Source organism: Lepidochelys kempii, chromosome 14 (assembly GCF_965140285.1).
Source record: "Lepidochelys kempii isolate rLepKem1 chromosome 14, rLepKem1.hap1, whole genome shotgun sequence".
NCBI classification, from domain to species: Eukaryota; Metazoa; Chordata; order Testudines; family Cheloniidae; genus Lepidochelys; species Lepidochelys kempii.
Window position 1 is genome coordinate 47,426 of NC_136393.1, and position 23,000 is coordinate 70,425.

Below are 23,000 nucleotides of genomic sequence, written 5' to 3' on the forward strand. Positions count from 1 at the left end.
GACAAGTGCAGAGTCCTGCATTTAGGAAGGAAGAATCCGATGCACTGCTACAGACTAGGGACAGAGTGGCTAGGCAGCAGTTCTGCAGAAAAGGACAGGGGCGGTGGATGAGAAGCTGGATATGAGTCAATAGTGTGTTCAGGCTAACAGCAATTTGGGCTGTATAAGTAGGAGCATTGCCAGCAGTTTGAGGGACATGATCATTCCCCTCTATTCGGCATTGGTGAGGCCTCATCTGGAGTACTGTGTCCAGTTTTGGGCCCCATACTACAAGAAGGATGTGGAAAAATTGGAAAGAGTCCAGCGGAGGACAACAAAAATGACTGGAACACATGACTTATGAGGAGAGGCTGTGGGAACTGGGATTATTTAGTTTGCAGAAGAGAAGAATGAGGGGGGATTTGATAGCTGCTTTCAACTACCTGAAAGGGGTTCCAAAGTTGATAGATCTAGACTGTTCTCAGTGGTATCAGATGACAGAACAAGGAGTAATGGTCTCAAGTTGCAGTGGGGGAGGTTTATGTTATGTTATGAGGTGGTGGAATCTCCTTCCCTAGAAGTTTTTAAGGTCAGGCTTGACAAAGCCCTGGCTGGGATGATTTAGTCGGGGATCGGTCCTGCTTTGAACAGGGGGTTGGACTAGATGACCTCCTGTCCCTTCCAACCCTGATATTCTATGATTCAGTGATCACGCAAAAAGTCCTCCTTAGTTCTTCGTGGCCGCTTTCTAATTATGCGCAGCCGTTCAGCTGCCGGTAACGAAAGAGGGAGGCAGGGCTCCCAAGCTCATCTCTGTGAAGTTTAAACGCAACGTTTTACAGAAGCAGTATTGTTTGCAACACACACAGCACTGATTCAGTGATTTAAAACACAGCCCGTACTCTCACACCTGTCACTAACTGGCTGACCCCAGGCAAGCACACATGAGCCACAAGACCCCCAAAATGATGAGTAGCCGCAGCCGTAAGGTAAATCACGCTTCCCGGACCCTTGTGTACACTGGGCACTTGGCTCTTGGGGGAGCCAGCACAGTAGGGGGGGGCCTGATAATCATTCCTATCCCCACACTTACCACAGGATGTGATCATTATGGAAGATATCTTGCTGCTGAGGGTCAGCAGCGGATTGCTCAGTATCTCCATGAGAGTTTCCTGGAGATCTCTGAGGCAGATTCACGTGAAGTGAGGGAGTCAATCAGCAGCCTGTTCCGCTGCTCAGACTAGGCATGCGGTGGGAGACAAGCCTGCTTTCTGCAAACCACCTGCCCCCAACAACTTGCTTCAGCAATTCCCAAAATCAAATCCACTTACCAGGGGCCTCCTCTCCTGTTGCACTTCGCCAGCATCCAACACCTGTGACTGTCTAGCCTCCTCTGGGGTAAAAAAGAGCTCCTGGATGCATGCATCTGACCTCGGAGTCATGCTCTGCCTCTGGGTCACCCTCCACATCCTCGTCCAAGATTTCCTCCTCCTGGCTCGGTCCGCTCTCGACTGGCATGCAAGCCACTGAAGTATCCACAGTGGTCTTCGGAAGTGGAGGTGGGGTCGCCGCCGAGTACTGCGTCCAGCTCTTTATAGAACCGGCAGCTCATGGACGCAGCAGCGTTTGCCTCCCATGCCTTGTGGTAGGTGTTCTGCAGCTCCTTCACTTTGACCGTGCATGGCAGTGTGTCCTGGTCATGGCCCCTTTCTGTCATGCATCGTGAAATCTGTCCATAGGTATCATCATTCCTACAGCTGGAGCACAGCTGGGACTGGACAGCCTCCTTTCCCCAAATGCTGATGAGGTCTAGCAGCTCGGCATTGCTCCATGTGGGGGATCGCCTGGTGCATGGAGCAGGCATAGCCATCTGAAAAGATGTGCTGAGACCACTGCATGCACCACCGAGCAAACAGGAAGGGGACCTACAAAATTCCAGAAGAATTTATGGGGTGGGGATGATGGTTGGTCACCTGAGGGCAGGGTAGTAGAGTTCAAACTGATGACCAGAGGCGAGAACAGGCATTGTGGACCACCTCCTGGAGGCCAGTTGCAGTGCTGTAATCAACCCCGGTGTCTACACTGGCATCGAGCGCTGTAGGCCTAGTGCAGAAAGCTGTATGCCTCTCGTTGGGGTGGTTTTTTTACAACGCTGGAACTGCGCGGTTTCTGCGCACTAAGTGGCTTGGCAGTGTGTACACCTTGGGAGTTACAGCGCAGAAAGCTGCTTTACTGCGCAGAAACTTGCCAGTGTAGACAGGGCCTTAGTGGAGTCATGCATGGATCTGTGACTCACCCATGTGACTCCAAACACTATTTTGTCACCTGTGATTTTCCATTAGCTTTGCTGAGGGCTTTGTTTGAAACAATGAGTTTCCCTCCACATGGCAAAAGCTATACAAGGCCGTGGAAACACCTCCATTTTGCCTCTTTCCTTCTCAAACCTCTGGACTATGGACTTATACTAAAGGGAGCATTCTAACCAAGGGACTGAGGTCCTTCCAATGATTTGGAAGCAACCAGAGACTTATCAAGCCAGCAGTTTATTCCATCACTGCTACAAGCCTTAACCAAGAACTTTGCATTTATTCTATGTATTTGACTCCTTTAACCGATTTTAACTGTCACCTTTCTTTATTTTTATGAATAAACCTTTAGAATTTAGGTACTAAAGGATCAGGAACAGTGTGATTTTTGGGGTAAGATCTGAGTTGTATATTGACCTGGGTGTGTGGCTGGTCCTTGGTGATCAGAAGAACCTTTTATTTGAGGAGACTGGTTTTAAAGAACAGCTCATCCCTAAGTCTAGTGGTTTTTGTGCCGATACAAGGACTGGAATGCCTAAGGAAACTGCTTTTATGACTTCTTGTTAGCCAGTGTGGTGAAACAGAAGTGTACTTTTGTTGCTGGTTTGGTATATCTCATGGGAGAATAACCTCCAGTTTTGGGGTGTGTCCGCCTTATTTCTCAGCAGTTTGTCCTGAATTTGGTATTCTCAGTTGTGACCCACAAAGGCGAGGTTACAGTGGCATAGTCGGCAGGATCCACAGAACCAGGTCAGTTAAGCTTTGGATCAGATCCCCACGCTATTCAAAATTTGAAATTTGATATTGAGAATTTTAAAGGTTAAAGATCAGTGACCATGAGCCAGAAGGCATCAGCAGAAGAAATCAAACTACAAGCCCTGAGAGAGAGCCTGTGTCTTGAACATGAACAAAGACTGGCAGAACTTTGAATGCAAGAGAAGCAAGCCTTGGCCCAGCTCGAAAAAGAAGCTGGAGGGAGAGCCAAGCAAGCTGGAGAGAGAGCCAAAGAAGCTTACAGAAGGCAAATGGAAGTGCTGCAAGCTGAAACAGAAGTGGACAAACTTAAGCTCCAAATCGAAAAAAGCAATGGAAGAACAGCAGAAATTGTATCCTCTTGAAAGTCCAGTTTATAACAATGTTGGTATGTTGTTTGAGACTAAGAAGTTGTCTGTGTTTAATCCATTATGCTGTGACCAGGGAGAGGGTGACTCTAACCTGGCTAAGGTGGAAAATAACTGTTTGTCTGTGAATGAAGTTTCTGAATGTCTGTCTAATATCTCAGTAGAGAATCTGGATTAGATAAAGCACAGAGAGAACTCACTGGTCAGGAAAATATTTCTCTAGAGCAGATTAAAGTTGATGGTCAGTTTGAAGCCCTAGTTGAGGAAGAAAAGGGTAGATTGTTTGTGGGTGATGGATTGTTGGCTAGTAAAGGTTGTGAAAGTGAGCCTGAACAAGGTAAAAGTGATTTGCTTAAAGTAGCTCAGTATAATGAGACACTATCTGTGGAGAAGAGCAGTTTATCTGTTGGGAGTGGCAACTTGCCTGTTAAGGAAGCTGTCTCACTTTCTACGTATGTGTGTGAAATCAGCCATGGGTGCTGGGACAAGGAAAGGATCTCTCCAATTCTTTGTCTGTTAAGAATAGCAGTGTGCCTGCTGCAAAAGTGTCTCTCTCTAGCTCTTTGTCTGAAGCCTGTCAACCTATGGTGGTTGAAAATTTATCAGTTGTACCAGAGTTGGTTCTGGATTCAACTGAAGCTCAGGAAGGAAATGTTCCTAAGTTTGTTCCTAGGGAGAATGACACTGTAACTAGGTCATATCCAGTTATAGTCATAACAAAGTCCAGGGACCAGGCAATTCTGGTGCTTCTATTTTGCCTGTTCCTAGTGTGTTGCTGAGTAAAGATATGACAACTCTGTTTAATCAGGTTGATATCATGACCAGGGCACAAGGAGAGCATGAAGTTGGTTTAACTGTGTTACCCACTAACAGTGTGGATAGCTTTGAGAATGTTTTAAATGGAATGAAGATTGTAAGGGAATTCGACCAGCCCTATGATAACCAACTTGTTGGGAGGATAATGTTGTTGGGACAGGAATGTCTCCATGTTGATTCTATAAATGAACAGTTTCTGTCTCAGGTTCAGAGGGAGGGCTGGGTAGCTGAATCTACAGAGCAGGACAGTAGTGCTGTTAATCTCTCAAATACAGTGGATGGCAGGTAAACTCTCATCTCGAGATACTTTGGATATGTCTTGTAGTCTCTTAGGGTACGTCTACACTACCCGCCGGATATGCGGGTAGTGATTGATCTATCGCGTCACATCTAGACGCGATAAATTGATCCCCGAATCGACGCCTGTACTCCACCTCAGCAGGAGGAGTAAGCAGAGTTGATGGGGGAGGCGTTGCAGTTGACTTGCCGCCGTAAGGATGGCCAGGTAAGTCGAACTAAGATACTTTGACTTCAGCTATGCTATTCGCGTAGCTGAAGTTGCGTATCTTAGTTCAAACTCCCCCGCAGTGTAGCCCAGGCCAAAGTGGACTCAACATCTGATTCCATGTGAAAGCAGAGGTTGGTAATAGACTCAAGGTTCTTTTGTCCTTCCAACGTGCTAGTGAAAATGAATGGTATCTCTTTAAGACTGAGTCCAGCCTTGGAATTGGTAAAGGTTAAGAATCTGAAAATGAGTAAACAAGCTAGTGTCCGTTGTTGTAAATTACCTGGCTGACTGAGGGGAGAAAGACTTACCTGTAGCTGTTAGCAAAGAGGACATACCCAGCCAGCCAATGGATTCTGTTACACAAGAGAGCTCAGATTTTGACCCTCTGGAACAGGGAGGAAGGAAAAAACTTAGTCTTGCAAATGGAAGCCACAGGTTAACCCTAAAATGCCAAAACCCCAATGGTATTGAGCCAAAGGCATGGCATAACAAAAATGTTTGTAAATATATGCTTATAATAGATTTGATGTTAATATTAATGCTAATGTTAACTCTTGTAACTAATGTGTGGCTGATACCAAGAACTGTAAAAATATATGATGTGCCTAATCTTTTGGAAAAACCCTTGAACACATTAAGAGTGATACATAAGAACACACTTTATGTTAAAAGGCCTTGTGATACTGATATTTCAAAGCTAGTGCCTATAACCAGTCTTGGAACTTACCTCAGCAGAAAAGACATTTCAGATCTAATGTGCTGTATAAAAAGGGAAACTGAGGCACATTACCATATTGCTTTCCTGGCTAAATGCCAAGATTCCTATGCTATGGAGAACATTAATATCTACATTGACTTGATGTTAATTGGGCTCCAAACATTTGCCAGAGCTTGTATGAGTAAATTAGCTATTTTCATTGGCTCATGGCAAGGTAATATGAAACATACAGGAATTATGCTGCAAGAGCAGATCCAATCTACTATTGGTCTAACCAAGTTTTACCTTGGGTTTGTAAAGGGATTCAGTGATGTTGTTACTTCCATAATGAACCTTACAAAGAAAAGGCCTGTTTTGATCCAACATAATTTTGATAAAACATTTCAGTTATACACTGACACTTCTAATATTGGGGTAGAAGCTGTAGTAATACCAGAACCAAGAATGGGAAGTTCCTGCCTTCACTGTTGTTCCCAGCACAGACAGGTTTCCCAAGAACATCTGCTTGCTTTCTCTTCAGAAACAGTTAACAGGTGCAATTGCTAAAGTTATGAGGTACCATACAGCACTTCCTATTCAAGCCCACATTATTCTTAAGTTAAAAAGCATTACAGAGAAAACAATAAAAAAAACCTATATGAACGTTAATAAGCTTACCAAGGTTCACCCTAATTTAGATTCTGGCAGGAGCAGTCCTTCAACAACCTCTGCCTCCCAACCCCATAGGATTCTTTGTGGTTACCAGTTCATCACAGCTTCAGCTCAGAATAAGCACCCAGTCTCATGAGGCCTCAGTAGGCCAAGTCCTTCCAACCCTACCCTAAGGATTGGGGTCCTCTGCCATGGGCCAGTTTATAACCAGCCCATTTATCCAAAAACCCTTTAGTTGTCTCTTGGTTAATAGAGAATCCAGTTTGAACTAGGATATGGGTACCTCTCCATGGTATTGCTTCAAAGGACAAATAATGGAGGAACTAGATTAGCATCCCCCTCCCTATTAGAGAAGGTACATACAGTGCCACAATAACACATATACAATAGCATTTTTAATACAATGTACTCCAAAAATGTTAACCCTAACTCAATACGGTTTAACTTTATTCAGTAAAGTTTATTTTAATTCCATAAGGTTCACTCAGGATATTGTCAGTCTGTCATATGATCATTATAGAACAGTCTGTCAGTGTCTTGTTTAATTGAAATTATCAATTTCCATACAGGAAACACATTTGGAAAGAAATATCTTGCTTTTCTATATTGATTGTCCTTTTCTGTTTTTAGGAACAGACATTGCTGCCGGTGAAGAGGTTGCCATCAAATTGGAATGTGTGAAAACCAAGCATCCTCAGCTCCACATAGAGAGTAAAATCTACAAAATGATGCAGGGAGGAGGTAAACTTAAGTTTCTGCTAATAAGAGTATTTTTGTCTGTGTTCATAGATATCAGATACGTTAGTGTTCAGGTTCCCTTTTGGAGATGAGGGAGGTTTCCTTCAGTTTTTCTGTGTTTGAGGATTTGCCCCCAACACTACCATTCACTAATCTAGTCAACACAACTCAGAAAAATGTTAAAATTTAGATCCTTTTCTATGTTCAGTTTTTTAAAAGTTTAAAAGAGATGGTTCTCAGCTTTTAAATTTTTCTGATGTTCTTCCATCTTAAATATTTTGAATTTTTATAAAATGTCAAGTTTTTACCTCCAAAAATTACATTCAGACAGAACACAAATTTATATAAACAGAAAAAAAAAAAACTAAAGATGCCAACTGCTAGTATTCTCACTTCTGTGTTTTTAGCTTCTTAGAACTAGACTGGGAGAATTCCCTCACTTCTTAAATAATTTTGACCTCCTAAGACGAGGAGTAGCAGAGTAGGACATGAATTTTAGTAGCCACCACATGCCGTCCTATGGTAGGTAAAAATACTGACGTCTTATTGACTTCAGTGGAATGCTGCCCCGGCACAGAGGATTATGCTAGCCGATCCCAACAGAGGTTTGGGGCCTAAACATATAGTTAACTTAGTTTTATTGTTAACTGCCTTAAATAAATAAATACAATCCATTTCAAACACTAAGCCCAGATAAATGTTTTTATTGTGACATGATCATGGTTCTGGAAACCAGGAAATTGAGTTCTAAAGCTTGTTCTGACAAGCACACTCTGTCACTTTGCCTTTGTCACTTACTTGTCACAGGCTCCCCACCTGTATAATGGAGCTATTTACCCCCTTATAGGGACTGTATGAATATATGAAATGTTGTCTAAGGCCCTGATCCAACAAAGCACCAATGTATGGGATTACATGCTAAGCACAATATGTGTGTCAGCTCTTTTTTTTGAAAGAGGAGGATGTAAGTTTAGATATCTCCTGTTAGAAATTTTGTTAGTCCTTCTGCAGAATCTTAGGTTTATGTTTATGTTCTCAAAAATCCTTTACATAGTGTAAAATATTATACATCACTGGAAACACAAAATAGCCTTCATTGGGAATATTTAAAATTTTACAGAATAATGTGTTTTTTAAATCTGTTTTAAGGGTCTTGAAGATCCATGTTCATGACCTATAGAAACTCAGATGAAAAGCACTGTGAATAAACTATTTTTCTCTGTTCTAGTGGGTATTCCCACAATTAAATGGTGTGGAGCTGAAGGAGACTATAATGTAATGGTGATGGAGTTGTTGGGACCAAGCCTTGAAGATCTATTCAATTTTTGTTCAAGGAAATTCAGTCTGAAGACAGTCCTGTTGCTTGCTGACCAAATGGTAGGAAATTGCTTTCACGCTCTTGATGATGAAATCTACTTGTCATATTAAGGTTTTCAAAGAGCGTTTACTCAGCTATATCCCTTTTCAGGAATTCAGAGGTGGGTGGGGTTTGTGATCTCTTTTAAAGGTTGTAACACTCAAAATTAGGTTTATTTTTGTAAATGCAAAACTTTAAATCAATAATTTTGATGAATGTTTAAATTAAAACAGTTTTTATTGGAATTTAAATATTCTTCTGAATTGTTTACTATCTAGACATTGTTACATTGTGCTAGTGCAAAAGAGCCAGAAAGTGAAGCTGAGTAGAAACAAACGTGAAATTTACTAAGGTGAGGGAACTGGAGAAAGATATGAAAACAATATAGTGAAAAGTAAGCTGTTTGTAAAATCCATTTCTTTTAATAATCTGATATTTTAAATGATAAAACAGGTAAAGAAATTTGTTTTTAAGACTGTTTCTAGTAACAGAAATTCATGCACAATGTCTCTTGAATTAATTTCTTCTCTGTATCTAGATTAGTCGAATTGAATATATCCACTCTAAGAACTTCATCCACCGAGATGTAAAACCTGATAACTTCCTGATGGGTCTGGGAAAGAAAGGCAATCTGGTCTACATAATAGACTTTGGGTTAGCAAAGAAGTATCGGGATGCTCGAACTCACCAGCACATTCCATATCGTGAAAATAAAAACTTAACAGGAACTGCCCGTTATGCATCTATAAACACTCATCTTGGAATTGGTGAGCTGGAGGAAGATTGCTTTCTGTCTAGCAAAATATGTATCTGTCATTTTGAGTATTCAGTTAATGAAATATACTGTCTGGATAAATCCTTTTAGCAAGCAGATAATTCTTTTGTAGCTGGTGCATTGATATGTACTATTGGCTGAGCTTGCAAGGCTTACACTCAACTTGATGCTGCCTATTTGTCATGCAATAACTTTTGAATGCTGCATCCAATAAATTCCAAAATTTCAGGAAATATTTTAGGCAACAATATGCAGAACCCTGTTGATGTTTGGGGGGGAAATTAGAAAACTGAAAGGGTGCAAATGTGGGGGGAGGAGAGGCACACAGAGTCCCTGCCTCCTATTTAGCAGAGCCACAAATTCAGACACCTCTGCAATTGTCTATAAATCAAATAACTGATTGATAAGAACCATTTAACACCTTCTGACATAATACCCCTATCTCATTTCTGGCCATCCTCCCAATAGAGTTTAAGATGTTGAAACCCTGAATCTCAGGAAGAAAGAAAAGAAATAACAATAGTGGGGGTGGTTAACTTGGGCTTATGTGTGTGATTTCTTTAGGCTTATGTCTGCAGGTAGGAATAAAAGCAGGAAACTAATGGTTCCAAGGAATTAGCAAGTTTTTGCATAACTGCAAGAGGGATAACTGTTTCTAATTATTGGCAAATTTAAGATGGACTTACTGACCTTTAGCCATATATTATGTATTTGTAAGGCTTTCAGTGACAGTTTGTGGCATAAACATTTTTGTACCTTCACATCAGAACATCAAATCTAACAACTCCACTTTTATACTCTTGTAGAGCAGTCTCGCAGAGACGACTTGGAGTCCTTGGGCTATGTACTGATGTATTTTAACCTGGGCTCCCTCCCATGGCAGGGACTGAAGGCAGCAACAAAAAGACAGAAATATGAACGTATCAGTGAAAAGAAAATGTCTACACCCATTGAGGTTTTGTGTAAAGGATATCCTTGTAAGTTATCCTTTTGATGGTGTATTGACAAAGTTAGCTTTTTTTTTTTACTTGACATTGAATAGTAGGTTCTATTGCTATTTAACTTTTAAGCTATATTAATTTAGTGATTACTTTGACATCTGTTCATAAATAGGCATATCAAACTCCATGATGGGCTAAATGTTTATGTACATGGACATCACACTTGCTTGTCAGGACCCCTCTCTGTCCCTTGACCAGCTCTCCTCACCTTCAATTTTATATTTTTTTTGAATGTGTATTCACTGGGACTTTGGGATTGAAAGCGGTCTCTCCAGGTCTCCTGACTCTGTACTTTTATCATACTTTGTGCTCTTGTAAAAATGCTGTGCTGTATGAAGATAGACAAAAATAATTATAGGAGTTGACCAGTTCAAGGTTTTCATCCCTTTGTTTGAATAGGCTGGATTGCAAAGTCAGATGCACCAATAGTACCTGCTGTACTTGGGAACATGGAGAATGATCCATCTGATCCAGTATCTTGTCTCTGACAGTGGCCAACACCAAATGCCTCAGAGGAAAATGCAAGAAACCTTACATTAGGCCGGTGTTTTCCCCCACATTTGATCTGCCCAGTCACGCTGCCTGTTCCCCCAAAAATTTAGTTATCTTCCTAATCTCCGGCAGTTAAAAATTGATTTAAACCCTGACACACAAGGTTTAATCTCTTCCACAGTTTGTTTTATCATTTACTGAAAATGTGAACATTTTTGTTAGCCGTATAAATGTCCAGTCTTTGAATCTTGCTAAGTTCTTGGCCTCAACAACTGCCTATGGTGACACTTCCACAGTTGGAGTTGTGTGAAAAAGATATTTCTTTTCATATGTTTTGACTTTTGCCACCTTTCAATTTAATTGAATGTCCCTTTGTTCTTGTGTTACAAGAGGCAACAGAAGATCCTGATCTATCTTCTCTGTACCATTCAAGTTGTCAGCTTTGTTTCCTTAAAATTAAATACAATGTGAATGCAACATTATGGTTGAAAATATAAAAAATGGGAATCTTGCAGTCTAAAGTTCTTAAGGAACGTTAACTCTGCCACTGTGTGTATGTATAATTTAATGTATTGCATGGAGGGTGTAGCCCTAGTGTGTGTGTGTGTGTGTGTGTGTATATATATATATATATACACACACACACACTATAACGCTGAATATTCTTGTTATATATGTAACAAGAATATTCAGAGTTATAGTTAGTGTGTATGTGTATATATACTGGGGCTGTCAAGCAATTAAAAAAATGAATCGTGCTGTTAACAATAGAATACTATTTATTTTAAATACGTTTGGATGTTTACTACTTTTTCAAATATATTAATTTCAGTTACAACACAGAATACAAAGTGTACAGTGCTCACTTTATATTTATTTTTTATTACAAATATTTGCACTAAAAAAAAAATGTATATTTCAGTTCATCTCATACAAGTACTGTAGTGCAATCTCTTTATCATGAAAGTTGAACTTATAAATGTAGAATTACGTACAGACAAATAACTGCATTAAAAAATAAAACAATGTAAAACTTTAGAGCCTACAAGTCCACTCAGTCCTACTTTTTGGTCAGCCAGTCACTCAGACAAACAAGATTGGTTACAATTTTCAGGAGATAATGCTGCCTGCTTCTTGTTTACAATGTCACCTGAAAGTGAGAACAGGCATTCACATGGCACTGCTGTAGCTGGTGTTGCAAGATATTTACGTGCCAGATGTGCTAAAGCAGTGGTTCTCAAACTTTTGTATTGGTGACCCCTTTCACATAGCAAGCCTCTGAGTGCGACCCCCCTCCCCCTTATAAATTAAAAACACTCTTAAACATATTTAACACCATTATAAATGCTGGAGGCAAAGTGGGGCTTGGGATGGAGGCTGACAGCTTGCAACCCTCCCACGTAATAACCTCGCGACCACCTGAGTGGTCACAACCCACCGTTTGAGAATTCCTTTTCTAAAGATTCATATGTCCCTTCATGCTTCAACCACCATTCCAGAGGACATGCTTTCATGCTGATGATGGGTTCTGCTTGGTAACGATCCAAAGCAGTGCAGACTGATGAATGTTCATTTTCATCATCTGAGTCAGATGCCACCAGCAAAAGGTTGATTTTCTTCTTTGGTGGTTTGGGTTCTGTAGTTTCTGCATCAGAGTATTGCTCTTTTAAGACTTCTAAAAGCATGCTCCAGACCTCATCCCTCTCAGATTTTGGACGACACTTCAGATTCTTAAACCTTGGTCATAGAATCATAGAATATCAGGGTTGGAAGGGACCTCAGGAGGTCATCTAGTCCAACCCCCTGCTCAAAAGCAGGACCCATACCCAATTAAATCATCCCAGCCAGGGCTTTGTCAAGCCTGACCTTAAAAACTTCTAAGGAAGGAGATTCCACCACCTCCTTAAGCATCGCATTCCAGTGTTTCACCACCCTCCTAGTGAAAAAGTTTTTCCTAATATCCAACCTAAACCTCCCCCACTGCAACTTGAGAACATTACTCCTTGTCCTGTCCTCTTCCACCACTGAGAATAGTCTAGAACCATCCTCTCTGGAACCACCTCTCAGGTAGTTGAAAGCAGCTATCAAATCCCCCCTCATTCTTCTCTTCTGCAGACTAAACAATCCCAGTTCCCTCAGCCTCTCCTCATAAGTCATATGTTCCAGACCCCTAATCATTTTTGTTGCCCGTCACTGGACTCTCTCCAATTTCTCCACATCCTTCTTGTAGTGTGGGGCCCAAAACTGGACACAGTACTCCAGATGAGGCCTCACCAATGTCGAATAGAGGGGGACGATCACGTCCCTCAATCTGCTCGCTATGCCCCTACTTCTACATCCCAAAATGCCATTGGCCTTCTTGGCAACAAGGGCACACTGCTGACTCATATCCAGCTTCTCGTCCACTGTCACCCCTAGGTCCTTTTCCGCAGAACTGCTGCCTAGCCATTCGGTCCCTAGTCTGTAGCTGTGCATTGGGTTCTTCCGTCCTAAGTGCAGGACCCTGCACTTATCCTTATTGAACCTCATCAGATTTCTTTTGGCCCAATCCTCCAATTTGTCTAGGTCCCTCTGTATCCTATCCCTGCCCTCCAGCGTATCTACCACTCCTTCCAGTTTAGTATCATCCGCAAATTTGCTGAGAGTGCAATCCACACCATCCTCCAGATCATTTATGAAGATATTGAACAAAACCGGCCCCAGGACCGACCCCTGGGGCACTCCACTTGACACCGGCTGCCAACTAGACATGGAGCCATTGATCACTACCCGTTGAGCCCGACAATCTAGCCAACTTTCTACCCACCTTATAGTGCATTCATCCAGCCCATACTTCCTTAACTTGCTGACAAGAATACTGTGGGAGACCGTGTCAAAAGCTTTGCTAAAGTCAAGAAACAATACATCCACTGCTTTCCCTTCATCCACAAAACCAGTAATCTCATCATAGAAGGCGATTAGATTAGTCAGGCATGACTTGCCCTTGGTGAATCCATGCTGACTGTTCCTGATCACTTTCCTCTCATGTAAGTGCTTCAGGATTGATTCTTTGAGGACCTGCTCCATGATTTTTCTGGGGACTGAAGTGAGGCTTACTGGCCTGTAGTTCCCAGGATCCTCCTCCTTCCCTTTTTTAAAGATTGGCACTACATTAGCCTTTTTCCAGTCATCCGGGACTTCCCCCGTTCACCACAAGTTTTCAAAGATAATGGCCAATGGCTCTGCAATCACAGCCGCCAGTTCCTTTAGCACTCTCGGATGCAACTCATCCGGCCCCATGGACTTGTGCACGTCCAGTTTTTCTAAATAGTCCCTAACCACCTCTTTCTCCACAGAGGGCTGGCCATCTATTCCCCATGTTGTGATGCCCAGCACAGCAGCCTGGGAGCTGACCTTGTTAGTGAAGACAGAGGAAAACAAAGCATTGAGTACATTAGCTTTTTCCACATCCTCCGTCACTAGGTTGCCTCCCTCATTCATTAAGGGGCCCACACTTTCCTTGGCTTTCTTCTTGTTGCCAACATACCTGAAGAAACCCTTCTTGTTACTCTTAACATCTCTCGCTAGCTGCAGCTCCAGGTGCGATTTGGCCCTCCTAATTTCATTCCTACATGCCCGAGCAATATTTTTATACTCTTCCCTGGTCATATGTCCAACCTTCCACTTCTTGTAAGCTTCTTTTTTATGCTTAAGATCCGCTAGGATTTCACCGTTAAGCCAAGCTGGTCACCTGCCATATTTACTATTCTTTCGACACATCGGGATGGTTTGTCCCTGTAACCTCAACAGGGATTCCTTGAAAAACAGCCAGCTCTCCTGGACTCCTTTCCCCTTCATGTTAGTCCCCCAGAGGATCCTACCCATCCGTTCCCTGAGGGAGTCGAAGTCTGCTTTCCTGAAGTCCAGGGTCCGTATCCTGCTGCTTACCTTTCTTCCCTGTGTCAGGATCCTGAACTCAACCAACTCATGGTCACTGCCTTCCAGATTCCCATCCACTTTTGCTTCCCCTACTAATTCTTCCCGGTTTGTGAGCAGCAGGTCAAGAAAAGCTCCCCCGCAGTTGGCTCCTCTAGCACTTGCACCAGGAAATTGTCCCCTACGCTTTCCAAAAACTTCCTGGATTGTCTATGCACTGCTGTACTGCTCTCCCAGCAGATATCAGGAAAATTAAAGTCACCCATGAGAACCAGGGCATGCGATCTAGTAGCTTCCGTGAGCTGCCGGAAGAAAGCCTCATCCACCTCATCCCCCTGGTCCGGTGGTCTATAGCAGACTCCCACCACTACATCACTCCTGTTGCTCACACTTCTAAACTTAATCCAGAGACACTCAGGTTTTTCTGCAGTATCGTACCGGAGCTCTGAGCAGTCATACTGCTCCCTTACATACAGTGCTACTCCCCCACCTTTTCTGCCCTGCCTGTCCTTCCTGAACAGTTTATAACCGTCCATGACAGTACTCCAGTCATGTGAGTTATCCCACCAAGTCTCTGTTGTTCCAAACACGTCATAATTCCTTGACATCACCAGGACCTCCAGTTCTCCCTGCTTGTTTCCAAGGCTTTGTGCATTCGTATATAAGCACTTGAGATAACCTGCTGATCGCCCCTCATTCTCAGTATGAGGCAGGAGCCCTCCCCTCACAGACATTCCTGCCTGTGCTTCCTCCCGGTATCCCGCTTTCCCACTTACCTCAGGGCTTTGGTCTCCTTTCCCCGGTGAACCTAGTTTAAAGCCCTCCTCACTAGGTTAGCCAGCCTGCTCGCAAAGATGCTCTTCCCTCTCTTCATAAGGTGGAGCCCGTCTCTGCCCAGCACTCCTCCTTCATGGAACACCATCCCATGGTCAAAGAATCCAAAGCCTTCTCTCCAACACCACCTGCGTAGCCATTCGTTGACTTCCACTATTCGACGGTCCCTACCCAGGCCTTTTCCTTCCACGGGGAGGATGGACGAGAACACCACTTGCGCCTCAAACTCCTTTATCCTTCTTCCCAGAGCCACGTAGTCCACAGTGATCCACTCAAGGTCATTCTTGGCAGTATCATTGGTGCCCACGTGGAGAAGTGCTGTAGCTACTTTTAGAAATCTCACATCAGTGCCTTTTGTGTTTTGTCAAATCTGTTGTGAAAGTGTTCTTAAAACGAACATGTGTTGGGTCATCATCGAGACTGCTATAACATGAAATGAATGCAGGTAAAACAGAGCAGGAGACATACAATTCTCCCATGAAGGAGTACAGTCACAAATTTAATTGACGCATTATTTTTTTAACGAGCACCATCAGCATGGAAGCATGTCCTTTGGAATGGTGGCCCAAGCATGAAGGGGCATATGAATGTTTAGCATATCTGACATGTAAATACCTTGCAGCATCGGCTGCAGAAGTGCCATGCAAATGAACACTTGTTCTCACTTTCAAGTGACATTGTAAATAAGAAGCAGGCAGCAATATCTCCTGTCAATGTAAACAAACCTGTTTGTCTTAACGATTGGCAGAATAAAAAGTAGGACTGGATGGACTTGTAGGCTCTAAAGTTTACACCGTTTTGTTTGAGTGCAGTTATGTAACCAAAAAAAATCTGCATTTGTAAGTTACATTTTCACGATAAAGAGATTGCACTTCATTATTTGTATGAGGTGAATTGAAAAATACTACTCTGAAAACTATTTCTTTTATCATTTTTCAGTACATATATTTGTAATAAAAAATAATATAAAGTGAGCACTGTGCACTTTGTATTCTGTGGTGTAACTGAAATCAATATTGAAAATGTAGGAAAAATATCCAAATGTTTAATAAATTTCAATTGGTATTCTATAGTTTATAAGTGCGATTAATCGTGATAAATTATTTTGAGTTAATCGCGAGTTAACTGTGATTGACAGCCTAATATATATATATATAAACCCAAACGTTTAAAGTATTAAAAAATCCAAAACACTACATGATTCCACCGGACTCCTTGTTGTTTTTGTGGATACAGACTAACATGGCTACCCGCTGATACTTGATATGATTTCAGTGTGGCTTATTCAATGTTTTAAACATTCCCCATGTTTATTGCCTTTATGTAGATGCAGGCTATGCCACATTTTGCATTTTAGTACATAGATGTGTCCAATAGCAAAATTGAATACTCTTCCATGGAATTTTACATAAATAGAGACTGGCCCTATACTGAGAAGTACAATATAAATTCAGAAGCAGTGAATGGCACACACAAAATAAGACAGTCTTTCCTATCCACTGTGCTCATTGCTACTGTAGGAGTCTAATGTGTTCTTTCCTCTCCCACCTTCAGCTATATTGGTGGGGACTCTTCCTTCAGATCATGTTCTCTGCTGCTGGCAAGTAGAGTCTCTACCTACTGTGTGATTGATGATGAAATATGGAATATCACACACATCCTTCCTTTGATGCCCACATCTTTTTAGGTGGAGTCCGTTCAGTAGTTTGTTTTCTACCATTTCCTTGCTCCACCCTATCTCCATGCCATTGAGACACAGTACTGTCTCCTCCAAGTCTTAGCATTATGGTTTTGATTTTTCCTTTCGTTCAGGGGATTCTGTGACATTTATATCCTTGAACCAAATCTTAATGTATTTAGGCTTTAAAATTTCTGTAGACTTGGCAGTGTAAATATTACAGTTGCCCCAGGAAAAATTAATAGCTTAGCAACTAAAATGGTGCTGCATCTTTTTGTTTGCTCGATGTGTCTCAAGGAATTGTTGGGAAGATAATGTTACATGTAGAAAAGGATGATAAAACTGTACTATCCCAGAAAACAGTACATTAATTTTGGAACAATTATTTAAAATTAAATATGAAGCTAGTAAACTAGATTTCTCTTGTTACAGCTGAGTTTGCTACATACCTGAATTTCTGCCGCTCTTTGCGTTTTGATGACAAACCAGACTATTCTTATCTAAGACAGTTATTCAGAAACCTGTTCCACCGACAAGGCTTCTCCTATGACTATGTATTTGACTGGAACATGCTCAAATTTGTAAGTAGAGAACATTGCTGACTTAGTCAAAGAGGCCATTGGAAGAATTGAATTCTTCTATTTAGGATAGCTGCTATATATTTTAAGTTTGATTTCTTTACTAACAGTGTATATTTTGACTGTGCTACCCTAGACTCCCTGTGTTCAGACAACATTTCTGAGGGCCCAGCTTTCTTTTGGTGTTTGAGTGCAGTCTGAAAGCTTGAAGATGATTTTCTACAGTGCCTTTTCATTTCTCTGGTAAAGAGAGAGAGAACATTGGCTTGAAGAAATACTGAGATGTTCAAATCAACTAGTACATTCCTTACACTAAGGATAAAATCTTAAGGGGAATTGGAACTTCCCATTATGAATTAATAAGTGGCAAGATGTTAGTTTTCAAATGAGATCACTATTGAAACTCTCTAGTAAATTTATTCCTTAACTTGTAGGTGAAAATGTGTTACATTTAATTCTTTACATCGAAAATCTAATTTCTGTCACTCTCTGGAATCATAGTATGTCTACACTGCAGTGCAAGTCCAGAGTTAGTCTACACTGATTGATTGTTAACCCTATATTAAGATTTTTCTAACGTGAGCTTGAACCTGGGGCTCCAGGATCCATACTGCAGCGCACAGACCTGAGTCAAACCAGCCACATCCCAGACTCCCTGGTGCCTTCCTGAAATGTAGCTGCTCTAGCCCTTTGACTGTAGTGCACTGCGGGAAAACTTGACCATCCACCCTGCAAGTTTGAACATCCCACCAACACGTCTTGCTTATCAGTCTTTTTGGTCTGTGTGGTCTCAGCATCGTGGAGGAGGTGCCTTTTCAGGAACTTATTTTGCTTTTGTTTTCCCTCCTGTGTCAGGAAACGGGCAGAGCTTCCGTGAACCGCTGGTGGACATTGTGGCAGTGTTTTTTGGCCCACCAAAAGCAACTGAAAGAGATTATGATGGACCACGAGGAGGAGGAGAGGGAGTACCCAGGCATAGCAGACCTCTCACTGGCTAAGGCTGTTCATGACATTCCATATAGCTGCTGATGCCCCCTATGTAGACTAGTGCTTTTGGCGCAGGGCCACAAGAACAGACTGATGGAATCACATCATCATGCAGACCTGGGATGACCAGCAGTGTTTCCAGAACTTTTGCATGAAGAAAGCTGTTTCTGGAGTTTAGTGAACAGTTTCCCCAACCCACTAGTGTAAAGACATGCATGAAGCCACCCTTACTGGTCCAGAAGCAGGTTGCTATAGCCGTCTGGAAATTGGCTACCCCAGGCTGCTACACCTCCGTTGCAAACCAGTTTGGTGTTGGAAAGTCAAATGTGGGTAAAGTGGTGGGAGAGGTTTCTCAGGCAATCAGGCACATGCTTTATCCCAAGGTGGCAAGCATAAAAGATATTCCTGAAGTAACTGCTGATTTTGAGAGAATGGGGTTTTCCAGATTGCAGTGGGGCCATTGATGGGTCTCATGTGCCCATAGTTTGCCCTCCTCAAGGAGCACAAGAGTATATAAACCACAAAGGGTACTACTACATTGTTCCCACCATTCTGAGAGGTTTGATTGTAGATGAAACAGTGGTCTGGGCTCAAGCCTGAATCTGAGACCAGGCTTACATTGCAGGGTAGACATAACCAGTAATTACTAGAAATCACTGTACCAGAATAATGGATGTCTAATACCTAGGGTAGGAGGAACAGGACAATAATTGATAATAAGGGAGAACTTTCGCCCAAGTGGCCTTCCCCAAAGTAGGAAATCTTTTGATTGAACCCCTGTGCTCAGAATAATATTTATTGGAGTTTTTATTATGCTTTTGTACAGAAAGGGTTTTCAAAGTTTGCAGAGCCTGTTGCTCTTGGGACACCTGATCAATGCTGCATTCTGGAGAGATGTAGGGAATGTTTGGGACAATATAATTCTGCTATTGTAGCTCTAATTCTGGTGATCTCCATCCCAGTTTTCTTCAAGCTATTCGTTGAAACAAAATTTCTGATCTTGCTGCTGCCCGTCCTACTTTCATTACTATGAATCTCAGATCATTCAAAGAAAAATTTGCTACATCTCGTTATCAGAAAATGCAAACTACACAAACTTATAAAACATCTACAAAAACAAATAATTTTTAAAACTTTATATTGCATTAGTTCCCATGCTGTGTCCCTCCTAAACATAGAAGATGACACACACCTTGTTTGGAAAGGCTTATAATCTGGGAAAAAAAAAAAAACACCAAGGGAGGAGGAAAGGGATAAAATGTATAAGCAAAATGATCAGGGGGTGACTGAATGCTTCTTGTTATGATTGGTTTTTAAGTGAAATTCTAATTCTCCACCATTCAGCCCCGCATGTATTTCCTCCAGACCAATTCACAGGTTCAGTTGCAGTGTTCTTATGTCTGTCCACCTCAGCATTCAGTCCTTCAGCATGGATGAGCAGTTTAAAGTATAAGTTAAATAAGTAAGTCAGTGATTTTGTCAGCTGCTTTTGTTATGCCTCCGGAAAGAGGTGTATCTTCAAGAGGGATTTAAATGAAAGAAAGGAACATGGCTTTATAGATCAGTTCAGGAATGGAGTTGCATACACAGAGGACAACATAAGAGAAAGCTTGGTGGCAGCTGAGAGATGTGGATGATTGGGGTCAAAGTTGGCATTATTCAAACCCCTAGACATCTTTGACAGAAGAGACAAGAACAAAAAAGTGCTAAATAGAAGTTTGCGGTAATGCCAGCAAAAGTTGATGCAGTACATAAGTGAAGGGAATCATTCTGCATATTCAGAGGGGGCCAGGGATGTGATCAGATCAACTGGTAAGGAGATCTTAGCAGTTGCATTTTATATGGATTGAATGGGATCTACAGAAATTTGTGCAAGTTACATAACTTAGTTTGCCAGTTCAGAATATTGTTTGATCAATGCCCTACTCCTGGATTTTTTGAAGGTTGGTAGCTTGAACCAGATGCTGTCCTAATGCTGATTCTTGCTTTTCACTTCAAAACTAGATTACTGCAATGTCCTCTGCCTATAGCCTCCCTCCCTAAGAGTTTCAAGCAGACTCAGCTTGTGGAGAATGAAATGGTTCAGCTCTTGAGATGGTGATATGCTAAGATTATATTATACCAGTGTTTCATACTTCTGAGTGCAGCTTCAGGTGCTGATTGATGTAAATCTTGAGTGACATGGAACCCTAAAGATTGTTTTACCACTATGTCCTGTCACAATGGCTAAGGGCTTCTCTTCACTACTGGGGTAAGTCGACCCAAGTTATGCTACTCCAGCTAAGTGAATAACATAGTTGGGGTCCACGTAGCTTAGGTTGACTTACCCCAGTGTCTTCACTGCGCTGCGTCAATGGGAGACACTGTTCAGTTGACTTCCCTTACTCTTCTTAGAGAGCTGGAGTACCGGAGTCCACCAGAGAGTGCTCTGCCGTTGATTTAGCGGGTCTTCACTAGAGCTGCTAAATCAACCCCTTCTGCATCGATTGCATCAGTGTCAATCTCTGTAGTGAAGACAAGCCTTTACATCAGCAGGGTTGTTTCTGGTGTATTTTTCAGACCTAGGAAAAGGGTGTTCTCAGTCAAGTCCTTCACCTATGAATTCACTCCTCTTGTGCTCTGTGAGTGTGATCAGCTTTAGGGTAGAAAGTAAGATCAAGTATAATCAGATCTTTAATTGGTATTTTCCCATCAAAGCAGGTTCTGGGGTTTGTGAGGTCAACTTCCGAATTTTTGGAAGAAGGCAATTACTGTTACTTGTAACTATTGTGAGGTACCCAGATGCCATGACAATGGACATGTGTTAGATAGGATTTCTGACACCACAGTCCTTCTCATAACTATAATATCTGGATGCTATAATGAAATACAAATTAAATTAAATACTGTAGTTTTGATGGGAACTTACAGCAATAGTAACAAACGGTTCTGTTTCACGCTCCATGTGTTAAATGTTATTTTAGTCATTAGTATTTATATGAAATAGAGTACTAAGCTCAATACTCACCCTAATTGTTAACTAGTCTCATGACTTACAGGGTGCAAGCAGAGCTGCTGAAGATGCTGAACGTGAAAGGAGAGAACGAGAGGAAAGATTGAGACATACACGAAATCCTGCAGTACGTGGTTTACCCTCCACTGCCTCTGGGAGGCTGAGGGGAACGCAAGACGTAGCTCCGCCTCCTCCCCTTACTCCAACTTCGCATACTGGTAAGTCATCAAATTTCTGGGGCAGACTCCTCTTACAGACTATGCTATTCTTCAGCTACTTCCTGGTTACTGAAATATACCATTTTGTAGTCCTTCAAAATCAATTTGAGTAAGTAACCAGGATTAGGGAGATATTTTGTAAACGTACTCTCTGTAAATGCTGTTCTTTCCATAAATTACTGGAAGAGATTTTCCTTTCTGCTGTGTATAATAATTGCCTTGCTACGTGCTAGTCTAATTTGGATTCTTGCCTTAAATACCTGCTTTGGTTTGGTAACAATTAAACACTTTACTCACTGCAAAAAGATCATCTTTTCCAAGCTAACTTTATAAATGGAATGTCCTAAGAATAAAAGTCATTACATTTGTAAGTGTTTTGCTGAGTCCCCACTTCAGACTAATAAATGTAAAAAATAGTATGTATAGAGATTTTCCCTAATGGTGATTTTATTTTCATTGTATACCAAAATGATTTTCTACTTATGTAAGGAATAACATAAGGTTCTATAGGACTGATCTATTATTTTTTCCTTCCTTTTTTAAAGAGTTAAATACTGAAGTTGGGCTTAGATCTTTTATTGCACCTCAGCATAGTTATCATGAGAAAATAGATTTCCAGCACAGTGGCAAACTGAAATGATACCTTTGATCTTGCTGTTACATAACAGATCAGTAGTTCCGTACTGACTTCCACTTATTCAGATAATAAAATCAATTTCTTTTTCATAACATTACCTCCGTAGAACCTCACTGCAGAAATCATGTGTCAAGACATGCTGTTACTGAACATATTGGAACAGTAGTTGAAGGGAAGCACAGAGCTCCCTCAAGCCCCATCTTCCTGCTGGAACCGACCTCTCCCTTTTTACTTCATATTACACAAACAAATCTCATTGTTAGTTTTAGGTTGAAAAGTTCACTTTTTCAAATTTTTGATATTTTAATTCACCTTTGGTCTTACCCAAAATTAGGAATTGCCGAATCAGACCTGTGATCCATCTAGTCCAGCATTCTGTTTCAGACTGTAGCCAGTACCAGATGCTTCATAGGAAGGGGCGAGAAAGCCCGCAGTTGACAGATGAGGGATAATCTGCCCCTCTCTTCCCCCCCCCCCATGAAAGTTTTATCCTATTCCCTAATTAGAAATTGAGTTAAACTCTGAAGCACAAGTTTTAGAAACCTTTCATACTCTTTAATATTAGCCATTATAACACTAGATATTCTTTTTATCCATATAAATGTTTGCTCTCTTTCTGAAGTGTGCTAAAGTAGTAGCCTCGTCAACATCCTGTGGCAGTGAGTTCCACAGTCAAATTATGTATTAAAAAAAAGAGTA

The 23,000-nt window shown here is 41.5% G+C and overlaps 1 protein-coding gene across 3 annotated transcripts in view; it reads left to right on the plus strand.

Annotated features, from left to right (window-relative positions):
• CSNK1D (casein kinase 1 delta) overlaps nt 1–23,000 on the plus strand; it is a 68,924-nt gene that overhangs the window by 21,560 nt on the left and 24,364 nt on the right. For all 3 annotated transcript variants that reach the window (XM_073310935.2, XM_073310934.2, XM_073310933.2), the window contains 6 exons: nt 6,730–6,840; nt 8,066–8,214; nt 8,733–8,961; nt 9,776–9,946; nt 17,322–17,470; nt 21,493–21,664. In XM_073310935.2, the coding sequence (XP_073167036.1) occupies nt 6,825–6,840; nt 8,066–8,214; nt 8,733–8,961; nt 9,776–9,946; nt 17,322–17,470; nt 21,493–21,664 (886 nt within the window). In that variant the 5' untranslated portion in view covers nt 6,730–6,824. The remainder of the gene's footprint in view (nt 1–6,729; nt 6,841–8,065; nt 8,215–8,732; nt 8,962–9,775; nt 9,947–17,321; nt 17,471–21,492; nt 21,665–23,000) is intronic.